This window comes from Lygodium microphyllum, chromosome 16, assembly GCF_053477565.2.
Source record: "Lygodium microphyllum isolate KBCC chromosome 16, Lygodium_microphyllum_v1.1.10, whole genome shotgun sequence".
NCBI lineage: Eukaryota > Viridiplantae > Streptophyta > Polypodiopsida > Schizaeales > Lygodiaceae > Lygodium > Lygodium microphyllum.
Window position 1 is genome coordinate 135,736,036 of NC_141150.1, and position 20,248 is coordinate 135,756,283.

The 20,248-nt window shown below is 41.4% G+C and overlaps 1 protein-coding gene across 7 annotated transcripts in view; it reads right to left on the reverse strand.

The window, feature by feature from the left end:
• LOC148023473 (uncharacterized) overlaps positions 1-20,248 on the reverse strand; it is a 79,866-nt gene that overhangs the window by 49,059 nt on the left and 10,559 nt on the right. For all 7 annotated transcript variants that reach the window (XR_015693651.1, XM_087696452.1, XM_087696451.1 and 4 more), the window contains 15 exons: positions 11,544-11,654; positions 10,573-10,635; positions 10,327-10,479; positions 10,018-10,232; positions 9,435-9,933; positions 9,075-9,161; positions 8,910-8,990; positions 8,717-8,794; positions 8,598-8,645; positions 8,326-8,403; positions 7,774-7,827; positions 7,593-7,652; positions 7,421-7,507; positions 5,731-5,822; positions 5,511-5,613 (listed from right to left, as the gene is read on the reverse strand). Coding sequence is in view for 6 of the 7 variants with exons in the window: in XM_087696452.1 (XP_087552578.1) it covers positions 5,511-5,613; positions 5,731-5,822; positions 7,421-7,507; positions 7,593-7,652; positions 7,774-7,827; positions 8,326-8,403; positions 8,598-8,645; positions 8,717-8,794; positions 8,910-8,990; positions 9,075-9,161; positions 9,435-9,933; positions 10,018-10,232; positions 10,327-10,479; positions 10,573-10,635; positions 11,544-11,654 (1,809 nt within the window). In the remaining variant the exon portion in view is untranslated. The remainder of the gene's footprint in view (positions 1-5,510; positions 5,614-5,730; positions 5,823-7,420; positions 7,508-7,592; positions 7,653-7,773; positions 7,828-8,325; positions 8,404-8,597; positions 8,646-8,716; positions 8,795-8,909; positions 8,991-9,074; positions 9,162-9,434; positions 9,934-10,017; positions 10,233-10,326; positions 10,480-10,572; positions 10,636-11,543; positions 11,655-20,248) is intronic.

Below are 20,248 nucleotides of genomic sequence, written 5' to 3' on the forward strand. Positions count from 1 at the left end.
CCCATTCTCATTCACATTCCCATTCCATTGCTACTATGGCCTCACTTATGCACCCTGCAATTGCTATTGATGCTCCAATGTCCCACAATCAGCCTATTATGCAAGATCATGTTGATAATAAATAGAGAGGACAAGATGTATTGACTCCATAGCCACCCTTGCAACGCACTACTAGAGCCTCACGTCCTCCTAATCACTGAGTCTACTATACATTATGTCATGGTGACAAAAACTTGATGAGCCCCTTACTCATGAGAAAGCTATGCGCTAAGGTGACAACTCATCTTGGAAAATGGCTATGCAATCTAAGTTTGACTCACTACAGAAAAATCATACTTGGGATTTAGTTTCCTTACCAAATGAAAAGCATGCATTGCTATAAGAGTGGAGATGTATAAGCTGAAGAGTATCCAAGGTTGCCCTACGCCAGCATATAAGGCTCCATTGGTTGCATTTTAAACATGAAAAGGGAGTTGACTTTAATGATATCTTTTCTCTTGTGGCCATGATGACTAGCCTTCACATGGTTTCGGCATTGGTTGCACAATTGGATCTGGACTTATACCAAGTGGATGTTAAGACAGCTTTTCTACATGGAGACCTACATGAGGATATCTATATGCAACAACCTAAGATCTTTGTGGAAAAGAGCAAGAAACACCTGTTCAGCTACAACATGCATTACTTGCTGATTAGCCTCTTAAACAGCCCCAAAACAGACTAAAAATGCTTTTTTAGAGTAACACCCTTAAATGGGAAGCGTTTCGAGAGAGTTCAGTGGAAACCCTAATTTTTGGGCGCCCTTCCACATCTATAAATAGACAAGCTGCCCCGCCTTATTCCGTCTATGCAGGTTTCTCACTCCATGTGCAGATTTCAGCCATCAACCCCCTCCCACGTGGCTGCCCAGCCCTCGAGACTGCTGCCATTCCATCTATGTTTGCTCTTGCTGCTGGCGCCTTCATCCATGCTAACATCAACTGCTGACGACATCATCATCTGCTGCGATCTGATCATCCAGTCATCGCCAGCCACATCAGACACTGTTTCAGCCTGCTGTTTACAACAGACTGTGCACAGTTTCCAGCCTCTGATCGGTGGTACACTGCTGCGTTTACCAGTTTCCAGCCTCCAGACTGCTGAGTTTTGGTGACCAGCCTACTGTCATTCACTATTCAGCACTCCTACACTCCGACTAGTGGTCACAAACTTGGGATCCACCGCTCCAACATTGCTCTGCCCTTGAGCACACTATACACTCTTACATTCATTTACAGCATTCATTCACTTCAGAGTTGTGTTCTCTCTCTCCCTTCTTCTGTTTGTGTTTGAGTTTTGAGTTTTGAGTTTTGCATTTAGAGTTTGAGTTTTGCCCTCCGTGTCTGTGTCTATCTCTTTGTGTTTCTGTCGTGGTCATATGCTTTGTGTGTCCTTGGTGCAAACCCTAGCAGTTTTCTTCACATGGTATCAGAGCCGATGCTCTTGTAAAGAGTATCCTGCGGATATTGTGGAGAGCTAGTCTTTGTGCAAAGCACACAATACGACTCGTAACCGAATCACAATGACCCAACACCTTCTTCTCCAGTTCCTATGATGTCTTATCATGCTTCTCCATCATTGGAGGCCCTGAGACGACATTATGCACTCGGTGAGGACGACACTCCACTTTCACCTTCACCTTCTTCTTCTACTCCTATTCCAGATTTCACTAACATGACAAAGGAGGACTTTGAGGAGTACCATCACAACAAGTACGGTGATGTTTACACCCCTCTTACCGATTTTTTTACCACATTCGGACCGGTTGGTGAGACTGGCTACCTCTCCGATCATGGAGGACATACGGCATTCGGAACGTCTAGCAATCCATCTTCATCATCTCAGCTAGGTCCAATGTCAAGTTTGTATAATTCTTTTGTGTTGCACGAATTAAAACCCTCACCTATTTCTTTTTTTGAGGTACAGGATCCGGATGGCTTTGCGTATGTGAACTTCAATAGAGGGGGCTCACGAAGCAGACAGAATTCAAGTACATCTACAGCTTCTGTTCCATTTGAGCGTATCACATACACTTCTCACATCCCTCCCATCCCACCCTCTTCTATATCACACATTGATCACCTCTCATCATCTTTCCAAAACCTTGGATTACACTCCACATCTGCATCACACACCCTAGGGGTTGGAGCTTCCATCTCTGCTCCTAGCACCTTTTCCTTCTCCACTCCATTCTCTACCTCTTTGCACCATGATACTTCGTTAGGGGAAATGCCACCCTTTAACATAGTGTCTCTCACCTTTCAGCAAAGGAGCGTACCCATAACTCCTGGGTCGATTGTGATGGGCATCCCCCTCACTATCCCCAACTTCACATCTCACATGACCACTTATACGCACAGGTTTCCATCCTCAGCTTATGGTGCGTTTTCACACTCTCCTTGGGTTACACCTACGCAGGGATTCCCATCCTCTACTCCCCGTGTTCCCATCCCATCTCCTTGGGTTCCTCATGTGGCTACCATGCACATGCCTAGTCAGCCCATCCCTACATATGGATCCACCTTGCACACTACCCGCATGCCTCGTGGGCACTCTGGGGCCCATTCTCAAGTGTACTCCACTCCCCCATCCTATCCACACTACACTTTTTCACACTCCATCTCCGAGCACTACCACCCCTATTGCAACAGCCAAGAATGCCTTCACGGATAAGACATGTTTTAACAGGTCAAATTTCACCACTTGGTCTAATTTCATGCAACAAGTGCTTGAGTCTCAGGGTCTTTGGAACCTCGTCATTGGTCTAGAGCCTATGCCAGACCCTCGACTAGCTCACCCTGATTACATCCATCAATGGAGAGCCCACAATGCCACAGCCAATGTTGAGCTGATGCAAGGATTGCTTCCTGAGTTTCACTCTCAGTTGCAGCACTTCCCGCTCGCGTCAAAGCGTTGGAGTCACCTTCTCGACCGCTATGCAGCTCATGATCGTACTCCGCGCATCAATCTCCACTTTGAGCTTCAAGAGTTCTCTATTAAGAAAGGGGATGATCTGAAAGTCAAGTTGGCTGAATATAGACAGCCGAGTTTGCCACTACTGGCTCTCGAAAGTCAAATGACGATCAAGTTACATTCTTCTTGAATAAGTTGCCCGAAAAGTACTTCAATTTCATTCAACACGTCATCTCCCAACCTCAATTGCCAACCTTCTATGAGTTTGAGTACCAATTCTTGCATTACGCAAGGCTGCATGATCAAGTCCACAATAAATCCTCATCACAGCCTTATTCAAAGCAAAGGGGGTTGGTTGTCTCTTCTTCGAGAGGAAAAACCACCCGTGGCAATAACTCGCAAGATGCGAAGGCAAGCCAATCAATCCTCTTCCTCAAATGGAACCAAAGATCTAGACCTATCTGGCAGCAAATCCCTAAGAAAAATCGGTTTTGCACACATTGCCAGAGAGCAGGCCATGTGGAGGAGGAGTATTGCTCCAAGGCCCAAGGTCTTCCACCTAAAAAGCCTTAGCAGACCGCTGCAACTATACAATCCAGTGGGGCTACTCCTTCCGCTCCTGCTTTATCTGCTCCTTCAGCACCCGTCGTTGTTGCTGGACATGTGGCTTGAGTACAACCTCAACAACCCATCTCTTTCACTACCCCTAAGGGACTTGTTAATTGGTCTGCAAGTTCCAATCCCATTGCACTTCATGCATCTATCTCACCTTCCTCCCCACCTCGTCAAGCGTTCCCTTGGCAAAGCCTTCCTACTGGACATACACAATGGTAGCCACCTTCTTATACTAGCATGTCTCTAGGTCCTTTCGGATACGCCAAATCAGTCTAGCATTCATTTTTCGCACTCTTAGAGTCAGCAAGACACCGCAGTCTGGGTGATATGTGGTGTTGGTGCCCATTCTGTTACATGGCTTGGTGTGGGTAAGTTTCAAGGGTTTTTGGAGTAGTGTCCTTGGCCCTCTTGGCTTTAGGTATCCAAATCCAGGTGTTACCCTTGTAGTAGCGTTACGCTTGCAATAAGGTCTTGGGAACCCATCGCGTCTTCACCGTTTTTAAATGCCTGTAGTTTCTTCTAGGCCTCCTAGTTTTAAGGAAGATTTCAGGCTTTGCAAGTTCATGGTTGGGTGCTCCTAAGCAAACCCTAGCAGTTTTCTTCACAACACCTAATGTGTGAGTTGAGTAAAAGTCCTATATCCACGGCACTATGGATCCGTGTCTTTATACTTAAAAGACCCGTGATGATAGCCTCATCATTTTCTTTACACTTAGAAGACCCGTGATGATAACCTTATCATTTTTGTATTATATGTTAATGATATGCTAATTGCTAGAAGTGCTCATGATGAGTTCAATGCTTTAAAGAGTCAACTCAAAAGGGGCTTTGAGATAAAAGACATGGGGCATGCTTCTCACATACTAGGTATACACGTTACGTACAACTGCTCTAAGCAACTCCTTTACTTATCGCACAAGGAGTACATTCAGAACGTACTTAAGCGGTCCCATTTGTAGAGTGATAAGCCCATTGGCACCCCTTTATCCCCCCATGCGAAGGTCAATTAGACAAATTGTCTCCAATTCGATGATGAGAGAGCTGAGATTGCCAAGATTCCATATGCATCCGCAATGGATAGCTTAATGTATATCATGATAGCCACTAGACAAGGGCACTGCAAACTTGTGCATTTGTTATGGCAGCCAAGATACCGGAGTCGTGGGCTATACCCACTCCGATTATGCAAGACATGCAGATAGAAGGAAGTCCACCTTTTGCTCTCTTTTCACCTTTGCTAGAGGTGGTGTTTCTTGGATGTCTAGCGTGTAGAAATGCACTACCTTGTTTACTACCGAGGTTGAATACATTGCAGCCACTGAGGCTTGCAAGGAGGCCCTATGGTTTCCAAAACTACCATTTTCCTCCTCTTTTGTAGCTTCCAGCACTATCCCTTTCAACTAACATTCACGATAAGTGTAGCTCAACTCGCTCTCCACACAGTGCCAACCAGCTAGCATGCAGTTATCTTGATCTTAATAGACTTATAAGCAACAAAATCAGGTCCTTAACATGTGATTTTTTTAATACCTCCTCCCTACAAATGAGAAAGCCTTATGTAAGGTTCAACGAGGAATTCATGTGTGGTTCAAAATATGCATACATATGTATATATCAGAGACACTGGCACTCTACCCTGGCTGTTCATGCTGATCATCCAGTCAAGCTTTTAAATAGCATTAAAACTGCAGACTACATTTACGAATGAGACTTCTACATATGAATTATGTTTTATAGGTTTTGCAGAAGAAAATTATTAGTCCAGAAAACAAAACTTACAATCAGCTGCATATGAACCACATGCAGCTTTCCTCGTGCATATAAACACACACATATCTTTCAATCGCCAAACTATGAAATCTGTTAATCAGTATCAAAGTAATGCAAAATGTATCAGGCTTGGCCATTCCCAAAATACATAGTAGAGCCTTTCCATTACACACCAGAAACTTAAGAAGGCGGAGGCTGCTAGCATAACATCCACGACGTGTTTGATTGTCAATCCCTTCAGGTAGGGCGCCAGGTTCCAACACTGCTAACAAATGCCTGCCATAAGATAGATACACCATATAAGCATCTCAGAACAAACCATCTTGCAGTCCAGCAGCGTGCTCATGTCAACATCTGTGAAACAAGACATTGCATGTATCCATGTATACTTACTGAATGCCACCAGCCTGAAGAAAAGACCTTCTGAACTTCAATGTTTGAGTATCAACTGGGCGGTTTACTGGCATAACCAATCCATCCAGAACCTACAGCATGCCCTAAAGAAACAATCAACCACAGCCTTACACTGAAATTTTGTACATATTGGTTGCATATATTGCCAAAACACTGACTACAAATATACAGATGATCCATATATGTACACAAAATAGGTATATACATGACTGTGAACTACAAATATATAGACTACAATTAAGAAAACTAGACCCATATCTGAAACTCCTACCTGCACAGTTCTTATCTTGAATTACTAATTGAAACTAAACCTTTAGTTAACAGTTTTCACTTGTACAATGTTACTCTCCACCATTTAGGTTGGGAAAGTGTGTTCTGAGAGTACTTTCATACTGTCGATATACAGTGAGTTTGGGTGTTAACCTCTCCTCTCCAATCTCAGAGTCTCTTCACTTGCTGGTGTGCTGACACTCATACACCCACTCTGAGATTTCAGCAGGATAACTACTCTAGGCATGCATGGGTATATGGTTTACAACCTAAATCTGAAGTGTTTTTTTGCTTCAAGCAATTTGTTAGCATAGCTAAAAAATTGTTAGGATGTAAAGTGGGCACCCTCCATTTTGATCGAAGTGTGGAGTATATGTCTAAGGAATTTAATGCATATCTAGCTGAACATGGGATAAAAACACCAATATACAATGCCATATACACCAAAATGTATAGCTAAGAGACAAAATAGAACACTCATGGAGATGGCACAATGCATGATTAGCTTTACCACACAATTTTTGGATTGAAGCTATTTTATGTGCAACATATGTACTTAGGAAATGTCCCACTAAGGCTTTGTGGTCTTATCACTCTGTATGACGCTTAGCATGGTAAACAACCATATGTGGCTTACTTTTGTGTTTTTGGTTGCTTGACTCATGGTTTGGTTCTAGTGCAGCAATGTAAGAAGTTGGATGACAAGGCTGTAAAATGTATTTGTGTTGAATATAGTAATAAAAGCAAAGGTTATAAGTTATACTATCCACAAAGTGAGTGTGTCATGGTTAGCCATGATGTCTTCTTTATGGAAGATACTGTTTAGCCTTTACTTTCATATACAAAAGAGATAGGTGTACATTCACAGAAAATCTATGACACTTTGTAGCCTCTTTTCAATGGTGTGTAATCACACGTAATGTCATCCTCACATGCAAGACAAAGAGCCAGTGCTCTAGAGACAGAAAGGCCAGCAAACAGCACACAGCAGGTTTTGAGGGTCCCAAACTCCAGCTTATTGGTAGCAAGCATTGAAGAACAATGTTTCAGATTGGTATAAAGGAAATCTCACCATATCAAACTGAATGATCATACACTTTGTGCAAGAGTTGTGTGGTGGCAATGTGAACTCTATAGAGGACCTGGAATCTGGCAGTGTAATGGCAATACTAAAGAAGAGGAGGTTGGGTATACAAGCAGAGCTTAACAGACCATAATTGACAAATCCAACCTGGATTAAATAACACCCTCTAATTAAAATTAAAGCAATGACCATTTCTCAAGCATAGTTTCACAAGTGCACAAACCCCACAAGAAAAACAAATTACCATGCATGCGAAGGTACCAACACACCTCATAGATTCCTTTTCATGTCCAGTGAGCATAATACGCAGTTTACCTGTAAGGTGTACAGCAAGCGAGAACGTGCTCCAAAGTGCGAGGCAATGAGTGAGCGACCCTCATCAATATCCTTTTTGCATAAACTCTGCTTAAAATAATACTTCTATGTTACAACATTGATTATTATTACCTTGCAATCAGCAAAGGAGAATGTTGAGGCAATCACTCACTTGAAAATCAGCCAAAATAGCTGGATGAGTTGGAAGCAGAGCAAGCAAGCTGTTTGCCCCCTGACATATACATCCAATGTCCAAGGCAACTCTCATTTAGAAACATTGAGCAAAAGGTATGAGGGTCCAGACCACAATCAGAAAATCACCAGAACCAAGTACCAGCTACCGGCATACTCACCTCCCGCACATTCCCATCGCTTGCATTGGCAAGTTTGAAAAGCATTTCATAGAACTGTGACCACCAGATTACCATGTCCCAGTCAGGTATTTAAGAGCTGGAGTCTGAAATTAGCCTCACTGTCCTAGAACTTAAACAGATTTCACAAATTAACAACTCAAGGGTAATACAAGCGAATCAATGTTAACACAGCATGATATCAAAGTTTTCTGCATCCCTCACAACATGTATAAAAAGATCTACCAACCTTTTACATGTAAGAGAAGTGCTCTTTCTTGAAAAGTGACAACAAAATATAGTCCCTAAATTTAAAATCTGGTAACTTGGACATGTTCAAAATATAACTCAAAAGAATGAAAAAATATGATATCAAAGTTTTCTGCATCCCTCACAACATGTATAAAAAGATCTACCAACCTTTTACATGTAAGAAAAGTGCTCTTTCTTGAAAAGTGACAACAAAATATAGTCCCTAAATTTAAAATCTGGTAACTTGGACATGTTCAAAATATAACTCAAAAGAATGAAAAAAGGATATACTTAACACATCACCTTCAAATTCTTTGAGATCAGAATTCCAGGAATCTGCTCCTCATCTGCCATTTTTGATGGTCGTTCAACCAGATTCACCTGTACAAGCATGAGAGGCAAGATCAGGCTATCCAGCTCAAAGTGCATGCAATGCTTTTGACAAGAACTCTAAAAATCTGGATAGATGCAAGTGCATAAATATAACCAGTCATAGCAAAGGCCAGCAAAAGTGGCACCACAACAGAAGTTAAAATGACTTAAATCAACACAAGATAAGGAAAAACAGAACTTACTGTAGCAGTAATAGTTTGCCCTCCAATTAGCCCACATTGCCAAAGGACCTAAAATAGCATTTTTCAATATACAAACAGAAAGAGACACAACTTAAATATTAAAGAAGAACTGGTTGAACCTGGGAGTCTTGGACTAATTCACGATTCAAATAAGTCAGTCTAACACGTGAAACTGGCTGATCCAGTAGTTTTGCAACCTAGCACACATGAAAAATATTAGTCATAACCTTAAGTCTTTCAAGCACAAAGTACATGATACAATTCTAAGCAAAATGGAAGCTTTTCATGTCCTTAAAACATCACAGGACTCACCTTTGCACGAAGCGATGATAGATATTCATTCGCATGGACTGTCACATCAATCCGTGTTGCTTGCTTGTTACCTGTACTCACCTGTCAAAAACATGCGAAATTTGAAATAAGCATTAAAGTAAAACTAGCTTTTTCCCCTGATGAAGATATAACGAAATTCTTTACCCCCAACATAAAAGGCCTTCCTTGAAAAGATGCAGTATGAGGTGGAGTTGATCGCAAACATCTTCCTTCACACTTCACAATAAACACCTGCCATAGATAATTTCATAGGTATGTAAGCCAATGTTCCTTGTAAATACAGTCTGAATGCATATCAATTGTTCAAACAGTGGACATTTAAAATGGCTCCTTCCATTACCATACACATGCTCAATCACACATATTGGAGCCTGAGAATTTTATTATGCAGCTAAGAAGGAACCAATATACATTTTGAAAAAGCCCTCAGGAAGATAAAGAAAATGAAATGAAATGTACTGACATGAAAATAAAGAAAAAAAACCAGAAACAGGGACGGCTTACTTTCATTATGCGGAGGCAACGTTCCACTTGATGAGCTTCCCCTATCATCAATGTTGTGTCAACATCACTAGTGTTCTCAGATGCAATGTTTATGTCCAAGCCTTTGGAAACACCAATATCCTTTTCATCTATTTGTTCACCTTCGATGCTTCCTTCGCCCATGCTGCAACTAGCTATGCTGCTCGTTTCTGAAGCTTCACTGGACCTAGTTCCTCGAATACCAAGTGCCTTGGTCAAATATTCTAGGCATTTGTCAATAAACCTTTGGCGTATTGCAAGCACTTCTTCCTGCAGCCTATCTGAAAGTGATGTATATATCTCTCTAATAAGATTTATACTCTGATCCACAATAAGTTCAGAAGGAGAGCATAAAGCTATTTGCCATAAATAAGGCAAGCCAACAAGATCCAGATCTTGTGTCACACCAATCTCCTCAGTTTGTGTTCGCTTGACCTTTCCCTCACTTTGATTGACCCACAAAAACAACTTCAAAAAACATCTGCATGTCCATCTCAAACAGGTCACAACCCCTAAGCACAACTAGTGAGTTTAAGATCTATTTGTGGAATGTTGAGAAGTTTACCTCCAAGCTGCCTGAGGTAAAGAGGAAGCATCCAGCTTGGTTAATTTCATTATCAGAAGATTTCTTTGTGCCTCAGGAGACAACAAACTCCACTTGTCAAGAACTTCACAAAACCAATAAAATGCATTTTCTTTGTCTGTACAAGAAGCAGGTGCCTCAATCATGCATTTCCATAGCCTCTCAGCTGCATCCCATGTCATACTTGCGCTGCCTGACTGAAATGTCCATGCACTCAGACATTATTCACATAAAATCAAACCTAAACTGAGATACAATTTCTTATTAGAAGAAGGCCATGATTAACGATACCTGTAAGGCAAAGAGCAAAAAATCAAGCCTCTCCTTGACCTGCTCATCATGGGAATACCCTGGACTTATTGCGTCAAACTGCCTGGAATCAGCATGACCAGAAAAACAACGCAAGCAGGCCACTGCCATATAGTTTTCCAGACTTCTGACAACCTACACATCATGCAGAATTCACCATCAAATTACACCAAATAAAGAACAAAAGCTGTCAGTTAAAACAGACACTGTCTAGGCGAGATCATTTACCATATCCAATAGACCATGTTCTTTTATTAATAGTCGCAAGCGCACCTGGCGAGAACTCTCATCCTATAGAAATCACATCAGACGTTCAAACAAATGTGATTTCACCAAATGAAAACATGGTACTGACTAAGGTTCATACAACATGATGATAAAAAGAAAGGACGAGTCAAGAGAGAAGTCCCATCGAAATTTTACCTAAACAAGGGCATTATATACTGTGGCAGATAAAATAAAAATCAGAAAACAAAAACTAAGATCTCAAACAACCAGTCCCAGGTAAACTTGTCATGTATAGCTCATGAAGATATTCTATTGTAGCAGATGAAGTAAAGAACAGAAAACAAAAACTAACATTTCAAACTACAGTCCCAGGTAAACTTGTATGTATAGCTCATTAATATAAATTCATCATCTCTCAAATGACTGCGCCATAAAGCCTCAATGACTTTAACAGGTAATACAAAAATATCTGCCAAATGACTATGCATAAAGCCTCAACAATTTTGAAGCTTCTCACAGGTACTAACAGAATTAGCAAGCAGCCCTTCTTGTGCTGATATTCAAAATAAGATAAACAAGTAAAAACCTTTAACTAAGTATACCAAATAAGGTACAGAAAACATAATGATAAGAGGCAAAGAGAGCGTCTATCGACAGAGTTACCTAATTTCTAAACAAGGGCCATAACTACTGTAGCAGCAAACAAAGAACAGAAACCAAGTAACTTCAGCATAAAGCCAGGAAGGTTAATCGTTAGAACCATCAACCAAATTGTAGTTAGAGTAACTCCATATAGTTCATATTAAAAGACTGATACATGCCTTCTTTAAATGTGTGTGTCTCATGGTAGGGTTAATTCTTTTAACCATAAACTCAATAAAACTGACCAGGCAGTTCAGAAAATCCAGCACACAGAATATGATCTTTTCTTTGGGAACATAGCCCAAAGCATTACCGACAATTTCACTTGCCTGATAGAAAGGCTTCTCATTGTCAAGCCAAATGAAGTCACGTAAAAGCCTCAAAGATGGGATCACAAAGTTCCCTTCTTTTACATTTGTCAGGCATCGTGATATATATACCTGCATTTACCACAGAGCTACAAAGATCAGAATGATCAAACCAACTTTAGCATTCTTCACAATCAGTATGTTATCATAGTAAAGAAGTTCTGTGCGCATGCATGACTTTTTTGGGTTTACAAGGACAGTGCAACAACAAACAGAAAGGTGTACAGCAAGGACAGTCCCCCCAGAAAAATTCTGATATACCTCAAAGATGATTCACCTACAGAAACTTGGAAGTACATGATTTTTAAGCAACAAAGACTGTAAGACAAAAGCATGTGATGGGCTTCCCCTAGCTACAATCATCATACACAAAAAATTCAATCAAAAAAGGGAGAACATTAATAACTACAAAACAAAGGACAGCATACCAACATCACAAGCACGAAAATGCATTTAAGAGAATATGAAGGATAGAAATATCCAGATCACCAAGAAAACACAATCATAAACTGATTGCTGCAGTTATTTATTGGCAAGGAACGACAAAAAAGAGGATATTGTGATGTTGTACACAACATACACACAGCCCAAATTTAGCACGTGCCAAAAATAGAAGTTTCAGTGCCACTACAATTATGTTTGCAGTTAGACATAAATATGATGCATTAACCACTACTTTAGGTTCCTTAAAACAGCCCCAAAAAGTAATTTATGCAAAATTACCAAAAACAAATGACTGATATTTGTCAGTAAGACAAATCCATCCCCAATCATCTATAACTAGGAGTCTTTTGTTTGTGCCTCCATAATCCTCTTATCAAAGATTCCCTACAGCCCCTACACAGTTGCAGCATCCTACAGCTGCATTTTCAGTCTAATGCAGCAGGACCTCAGAGGTTGCAGAGGCCTTGGGGGAGTTGAGGAAGATTTGTCAACAGGCGGCCCTTCAGCCTCGTCAACAGTGTCAAGAGGAGGAGAGGGTCCTTCGCCAGAATCAGCAGCCATTCAGAGGCTACTTCAAGAGTCATTGATCAAAGCTCTCCTTCCACACCTCTGCCACTGTTTGGGCACCGGAGGGGCATAATGTATAGAGAGTTCTTCCAAGAGTACCAACCTCATCCCAGATCCACAGCCTCAATGACAAGTATAGGAGGGTTCATTCATATCTGGAGGAGGTGATGGAGCTCACCACTGATTTCTGTAGGCAGATTTTTCAGTAGGAGACAATCTCAGCTAGGGTGACACAATGCAAACAGTAGCTTTGAGACTGCATTCCATGCCTTGTCACAAGGGAGATGGGATGGTCTCTCCTCTCCCCTTTTAATGAGGAGCTAGCCAAGGTGTTCCACACAAAGGATGGGCAGATATGCCCTGGAGAGAGGGGCTGTCTAGGGCCTTCTTTTCTACATACTGAGAGGGAGTGAAGGACCCCTTGCAACGAGCATTTTAGGAGATCTTCTGTCTTGGACGGATGTCAGGCCAGCATATTAGCAAGTCTAGTTAGTCTCCTCTCCAAAGGGGGCAACTGCTTGGAGCTGTCCTAATGGAGATTGATCACCTTGCTGTCAGTGGTTTGCAAGGCATTGGCAAAGATGATTGGCCATAGACTCCCCCCAATCCTCCCAGATATCAATCATGACACACAAACACGCTTCATCCAAGATAGAAGCATCTTAGATAATGTGTTCATGTCATGAGGACGTGTATTTTTGAAACCTCACTTAACACGTGGATTAATTTTTTATCACATGATTTAAGTAAATGTTGCACATGCGAGGTGCAACTGGGGTTAGAGTAAATTTACAAGCCCGAGACCCGAGAAAATCATGAGATATCAAAGGCAAAAGTTGCTATAAGTTATGTTGCACAAGTTGGTGGTATCCGGTGTCAATTGTTGGTCTAGGTCATTCATTTGGCCATAAGTGTCAATTGGTGACACTAGAGATTGGCGTTTAATGGCACCTAACACCGATCTAATGGTCAAAGATGGCACAGAGAGACCCAGGAGTGGAAGATGCCTAGCCAATTTAATTATTGGCTAGTTAGATTATTTTTCTAAGCATCGAAATAATTACTAGATTAATTTTCAGTAATTAAAGGCTGAAATTTAATATTTCATGATGGATAATGTTGGAAAAACCATTTGGGAAGGCTACCACTTGGCAAACTTGCCCATGCAGATTGGTGAAAGACTGAAGAAGAGAAAAAACAAGATCATTCTTGCTGTAGCAAATATGGGAGAGCTGTGAGCAATCATGGCCAGTCTATCATCAACCATTGCAACCAGCCACAAGTGAGTTTTGAGGAGGCAATTGCAGATTCCGACCCTCCAAGCTGGGTGATTGCATCCAAGTACAAGGTGATAGCTAATTTGGATGTCTCAGCTGTAGGCGACAGCATTTAATACTGTTGTGGCAGGGCAGTAGCTGCATTTGGTTGATTTTCAATAATTCTTCGCGACAAAACTCTGAATTTTCTCTCTCTACATCTTTCTCTCTCATCTCCCAGCCATTTCATAGCCTTGCTCCCAAGATCTCAGCATTTGGACCCTTGGAGACTGAGAAATTGCAAATTTCTTTGTTGTAAACCCTAATTTATAGCAAAAATTAGGGTTTAATAGAAACCTTGGGAAGCGTGCCAAAAATTGGAAGCTCCAAGACTCGGATTTTTCAAGGCTGAAGGTAAAATTCAGCTAAATTCAAGTGGAGGACTAACCAACCATTGAATTTGGGGCATTTCCATCATCTATGAAGTGGGTGAAGACCAATTAAGTGCCCGAATCAAGGGGCAAATCAGATTGAAGACTTGGTGGTCACTTCAGATAGCAAGGGGAGTTTGAAATGCGAAGGGGATCAAGAGAATCCCATTGTAAATCAACTTTTTCTTCAATAAAGCTAAAGAAATACCGAAAGGGCCGCCAATTTGGGACCAATCGGGTGTGCATTGTCCAAGATCAGTAAGTAAATTTGTATTTTCATATTTGCATTTATTGTTTGCTGCTGTAATTAAGTTGTATTCAAGGATTTACCACCCATCCATGGAAGGAAGGCTGGTTTCATGGTTCCATTGCCAGAATACCATCAAATCCTTTGAATTGGTGGGCCTATGGTACTTGATTGCAACTTGGGACTATTGCATTATTGCTGAAATTATTCTCAGCAATGAATTACAGCAAGCATGTCTTCACATGGTGATACGGGATCAAGTGGAGAGGATGCATCACTCCTTGGTCAATCACGTGGTGAAGGGGGAAATGCAATAATTGATGTTGGGCATGGTTCTCAGCATGGACAGCATGCTGAAAATGTGGGAAATGATCAAAATGTTGGCACTTCAATGCATAAAGAGGCTGATGACTAGCAAGGGGCTGAAGAATTTGATGATAGCTTCAAGGATCAAATGCGTACAGCAGCAAATCTTTTTAATGAATTGGCAAAGGATCCCCAGTTTACTCAATTCTTGAATGCCCCAAAGAAGGACAGCAAAGGCAAAGAGAAGAAGACACCTTCTACAGCTTGGGGACAGCCACAAGAACCGAAGGAAATGCCTAAGCCTTCTTTAGAAGAGCCCAAAATGCCTGATGAGCACAAACAATTGGTATCCATGGGACAGCAAGTGCAAATGCATGGCCAACTTGGTAGTGTCAATCCATGGGAACATGGGCAGCAAGGCAATTATACACATGCAAGCATGGGACAGCAAGGATACTTTGGTGGAGGTACCATTTTTCATGCTATGATTGGACAGGCACTACATATGGGAATGTATGGCACAAATCCCTATGGTATGCAGCAGACAATGCATGGCTCAAAACACCCAATGTATCTGAGTAATGCAAGTGGAATGCCTAATCCCATGTATGGCAGCATGCCTGGGGCACAAAGCAGGCCATATGGATATGTCTCGACACCCCCAGGGACTGCTGGAGCACAAGGATTTGGTGCTGGTCATATAGGTGCTTCAAATAGTGCTGGTTTTTATGCAAATACAGCCAATGCGCCCTTTTTGCAGCAGCCCATTTATGATAATATGACTCCCATAGGTCCGTCGAAGGACTATGATAAAGGTGGCAAAAGCCTGTAGTTTGAGCCTTTCAATGGTGCACAAAATAGATTGAAAGCACTTGTTTTCATTCAGCAATTTAATGCAGCCTATTCTAGAGGCAACTTCACAGAGACATCTAAGATACGCAAGGCAGCCACATTTTTTTAAGGGAAATGCATTGCAATAGTGGTCTACACTTCTTATTCAAAGGAAGTCACCTACCACTTGGGTCCAGTTCAAGCAAATGTTTCCTTCAAATTGGTTGACAAGTACCTTTGAAGTCGACATTATAATAGCTTGGAATCAATTGAATTCCAAAGACTGCTAGAACTTGGATCAATATAATAAGAAGTTTTGGGATGCATTGCTGCCAGTTACTTCTTATCGCATAGTACCCCTCCATGAGCAAGTGGAGAAGTATATTTGTGGTTTGTCAAAGGGTATTCGGGATTTTTGCATTACATCCATTGTTTCCAACATGTCTCAGCTTATAGAAATTGCTACTACAACTGACACATTCCTGCGTGGAAAGGATGCAAGATTCCACGATGATGATGCCAAGTCACATGTCAAAGAGGTAAAGGCTGAGAAAAAGGGTACATCTGAAAATCAGGGCAGATCTCAAAATAGAGCTAGAAAGAGGAACAGATCGCAGAGAAAGAGTGGGAAAAGTGATGCACGATGTAAGGAGCTCATGGTTGCAAATAAATGCTATATTTATGAACAGGAAGGGCAAATGGCACGCAGCTGTCCTAATAAACAGCAAGATGAAAAGGATGATAATAAGAGAAAGAAAGGCAAAACCACTGCTGGCTTAGTGCTCGATGTAGTGGAAGATCAATCTAATCAAGATAGTACTAAACTCTGCAAGACATGGGGCAAAATCATAGATCAACATGCACTGATTTTTCTTAGTCCAAGGACATGGTCAAATTTCATCTCTCTTGATATGGCAGCCTGTTTAGGCATCAAAGAGGATGACATGGGGCCCATGGGTGAGATTGGTATGGCATGCAAAGGACATGCAGAGCTGGTCACCCCTATCATTGGAAAGCTTTGTTTGCACATTCAAAGTTATGTGGACAGCGAAGAGTTTTTTATTGCTCCATTGGAAGGATGTGATGTCTTGCTTGGTATGCCTTGGTGTAATCGTGTGCATGCAATGATTGATACTCATGATAAGATTGTGACCCTCTTCCATAGAGGCAAAGTTCATACTTTGGATGTAAAATTGAAAGGGAAATCTATCCTGTTGCATCTGCTTCTGCTATTTCCAAAGTAATGAAAAATCATATTTCACCTTACTTAGTTTTCACTAAGGATAAAAGTGATAATGGAAATGTTGGCCATGTGACTACTTTGGATAAAGATCGCATGTCATTTTTACAAATGTATGCTAATTGCTTTTCTCAATCGCTTCCGGGACACTTGCTACCTGAAAGGCCCGAGGATCGTAACATAGATTTGATCCCTGGCAATAGCCCACCTAATAAGCCACCTTTCAAGGTTAGTGCAGCCATGCCATTAGCATAAATTTGTGTTTTTGGAGTCCTTGAAACACTATTTTTAAATGTTGCTTATGCTCTTCTTCACTTTTAAGTTCAGACACATTATTACTGTACTCATATCATTATCTGTATCATCAAAATGATTATGATTATAAAAAAATGTTTAAGACAAGTAAACAATTCCCTACAAGGGCACTATCCAAATGGCACCATTGCATAGGATTTTGTTTGAGTATGACATATCACATTGCCCTTTGCATCACCCTATGAATTGGCATTCTGTCCTTGTAATCATGCATCTATGCACATTTATCCCTTTTTTGTTAAAGCATGGTCAACCCTAGACCCCCATATTTGCAACAATGCACATGGTAGTCTCCCTAGGTAGTTTCCATGGCAGCTCTACATACATATCCCCATACTTTTCTTCTTCATCGACACCCATGGGTGGTCAAGCTAGCTTGTTTGTTTTGTGGTGTGTTGAATCTGACCATCCCTTTCATTTCCTCTAGGGGCACACATGCTCAACACGATCAAAACAATCTCCAAAAAAAACAAGTGGTTCCATCCACCTTTGTAGGCCCTAGTCAGCAAGTAGGCAGCCAATGAGTACACTTTGTCTGATGCCTTGGTCTCTCTAGGGTGATCCTTTGGACTCCATTGGTAAGATAAGCATCGCCTTTGTAGTCTTGCTAGGTCCTTAAGCAATTGACGTACACCGTTGGCCTGATGCCTTCGCTGCTTTGGGGTGGGACGCTTTGGGGTGATTATGGGTTTGAGCTATGGTTACAATCCCTTCCTCATTCTAATTTTGAACCTGAGAGGGGTGTTGAGCTAAAAATGCATTATAAAGTGATAAGCTCTTTCTTACAACCCAAAAACTCAATTATCACCATTTCACTAGACAATGGGCATTTTTGAAGAGAGTTTATGTCCATAAGCCAAAATCCTAATTTGGAAGAATCCACTCGTTTATAAATAGATAGGTAGCCACCACTCAGTCTCATCTCATATTTTCAAGTCCTCCATATATTGGCACCAACTTCTCCACTATTGTCTACATCCCTCCATGGCAAAGATCTCAATTCATGGCAATGATCATCCTTCTTCAGCACCTGGCAATCAATTTATTGCCCTCTGTACTTATCCGTATCATCAAAATGATTTTCAATCTTCATTGTCTTTGGGTTGCCCTAACACTACTAAGATCTATTATCAGTCTGTGCTTTGTCATACTGCATTTAGATACTTAAGATAAGAGGTGACACCAATGCGTTTCATTTTTGGCACAGTGATCATTTTATCAATTTGGCACGCTAACATGGGCATTCACATTTTGGGCTTGATCAATTCGTAATATATACACCAACTATGGCCTCAACTCGCCTATTTATAGGCTGCCTAGCACCTCATTCCAACCATCCAATATTCAGCCAGCAATCCTCATTCTTCTATCATCCCCCACTTCCATTTGATGCCTACACTGACACTCAATGTTGTGTGTTGGGAGCAATTGTTGCAACATTGCAGCCTTGTATCATTGAGTCTTCAATCAGCTTGGTCCTTCTCACCCTTGTGTTTCTTTTAGTATCCTTTTTTATTCACTCCATATTAAGTTTCCTTTCCACTCCACACTCTCACAGGGTATCATTCGCCTTGGTGGGAGCCAAAGTCAACTAAAGAGGAGCATCAGCCAAATCTGTGTTTTCTAGTGCATTTTTGTAGGGTAGCTTATTCTCTCCACCCAACAAGCTACATTTTGTCGTTGGACACCCTTTACATAGCTGCGTTTTCAGCTGGCCCCTCTCCCAAAATCTATGTTTTGCTCCTAGTGCACAATAACCATGAGACTCATTTTGCTAGTTGAAATATGAAACACCTAAAATGCCTAAAACATTCCATTAAAATGTGAAATGCCTCACTCGAACATGATTTTCAAATGAAAAAATTCCTCTCCTTGCCTTTTTGAGGGTTTTTGCACGCTTTGTACATGGGATATCATCCTTATTAATCTCGTTTAGCAAAATAAGACATCATTTATTGACATAAAAAGGATTTAAATGGTGTAGATGTGTAAGTCAAACTCATTACCACTTCACTTGTCATTTGCCTTCGGACTTGTCAAAAGGTGAAACATTTCACAATTATCTTTGTTAGCCTACCTATATTAGGGTTTGTCAGTCTGTCATCTCCTAGTTTTGAGCTCCTGTCAAAATCTAATGAAGACATGGGAGCAATAACAATTTAGTGTGCACTTACATGCATTTCTTTTGCTTGTGCACAGTCAATGTGCTTTTCTTGGGCATTTTCTGCATTTCTCAGCCTGTCTCCAACTACGCAACATTATCCCGGCACCCCAGCATTTTTGCCACGTTAGCAGCCTCTTTGTGCAGCATATATTGATGCCAGCTGCATTTATTGCAGTTGGCCAGTCTGCAGTCAGCCCAGTTTGGGCAGGTCAGCCAGTTCTGGCTGTGGCCACCTATTTATAGCTGCTACTTATAGCTCGCTGGGGGCTGGGGCAGATTCACCCTTTTCTGCATGTTGTGGTGAGGTACTGCTGTCATCACACACACCCTCATCTGGTGCCCTCATTGACGCCTTTGGCTGAATGTAGGCACTGATCGGTCCACTCTGTTGTATTCAACATTCGTCTTCAATCAATGCAAATTTCTTTCTTCCTTTTCCTGCTCTCTCTCTCTCTTCCTTTCTCTCTGTGTTCGCAGTTCTCTTCCGTTGTGCACTCACATGGTATCATCGCCAAATGAGAGGATATAGAGGTGACCAAAGCTGAGGCGAACCTTCCAGGCTGAAAATGCAACCTTCATCATCTGCATTTTGCTGCAAACCCAGGTTTTTCCCTGCAGCCAATTGCTTTTCTTCTTCAAGCGGACCATCTACATCAATTCCATCCCGAACCTCTAGCTGATTTCCATTGTTCAAAGGGGTGTGTACAACAAACGCACCTTTTTTGGGTGTTTTGCAGGTCATGGAAGATATCTTATCACCAGTTTACCGGCTTTAATGATTCAAAGGATGAGCATTCTCATCATTCCTCTGAAACGCGCAAGATTGTCGCATTGATTATCGCAAAGACCAAGAAGAATGGAGGTC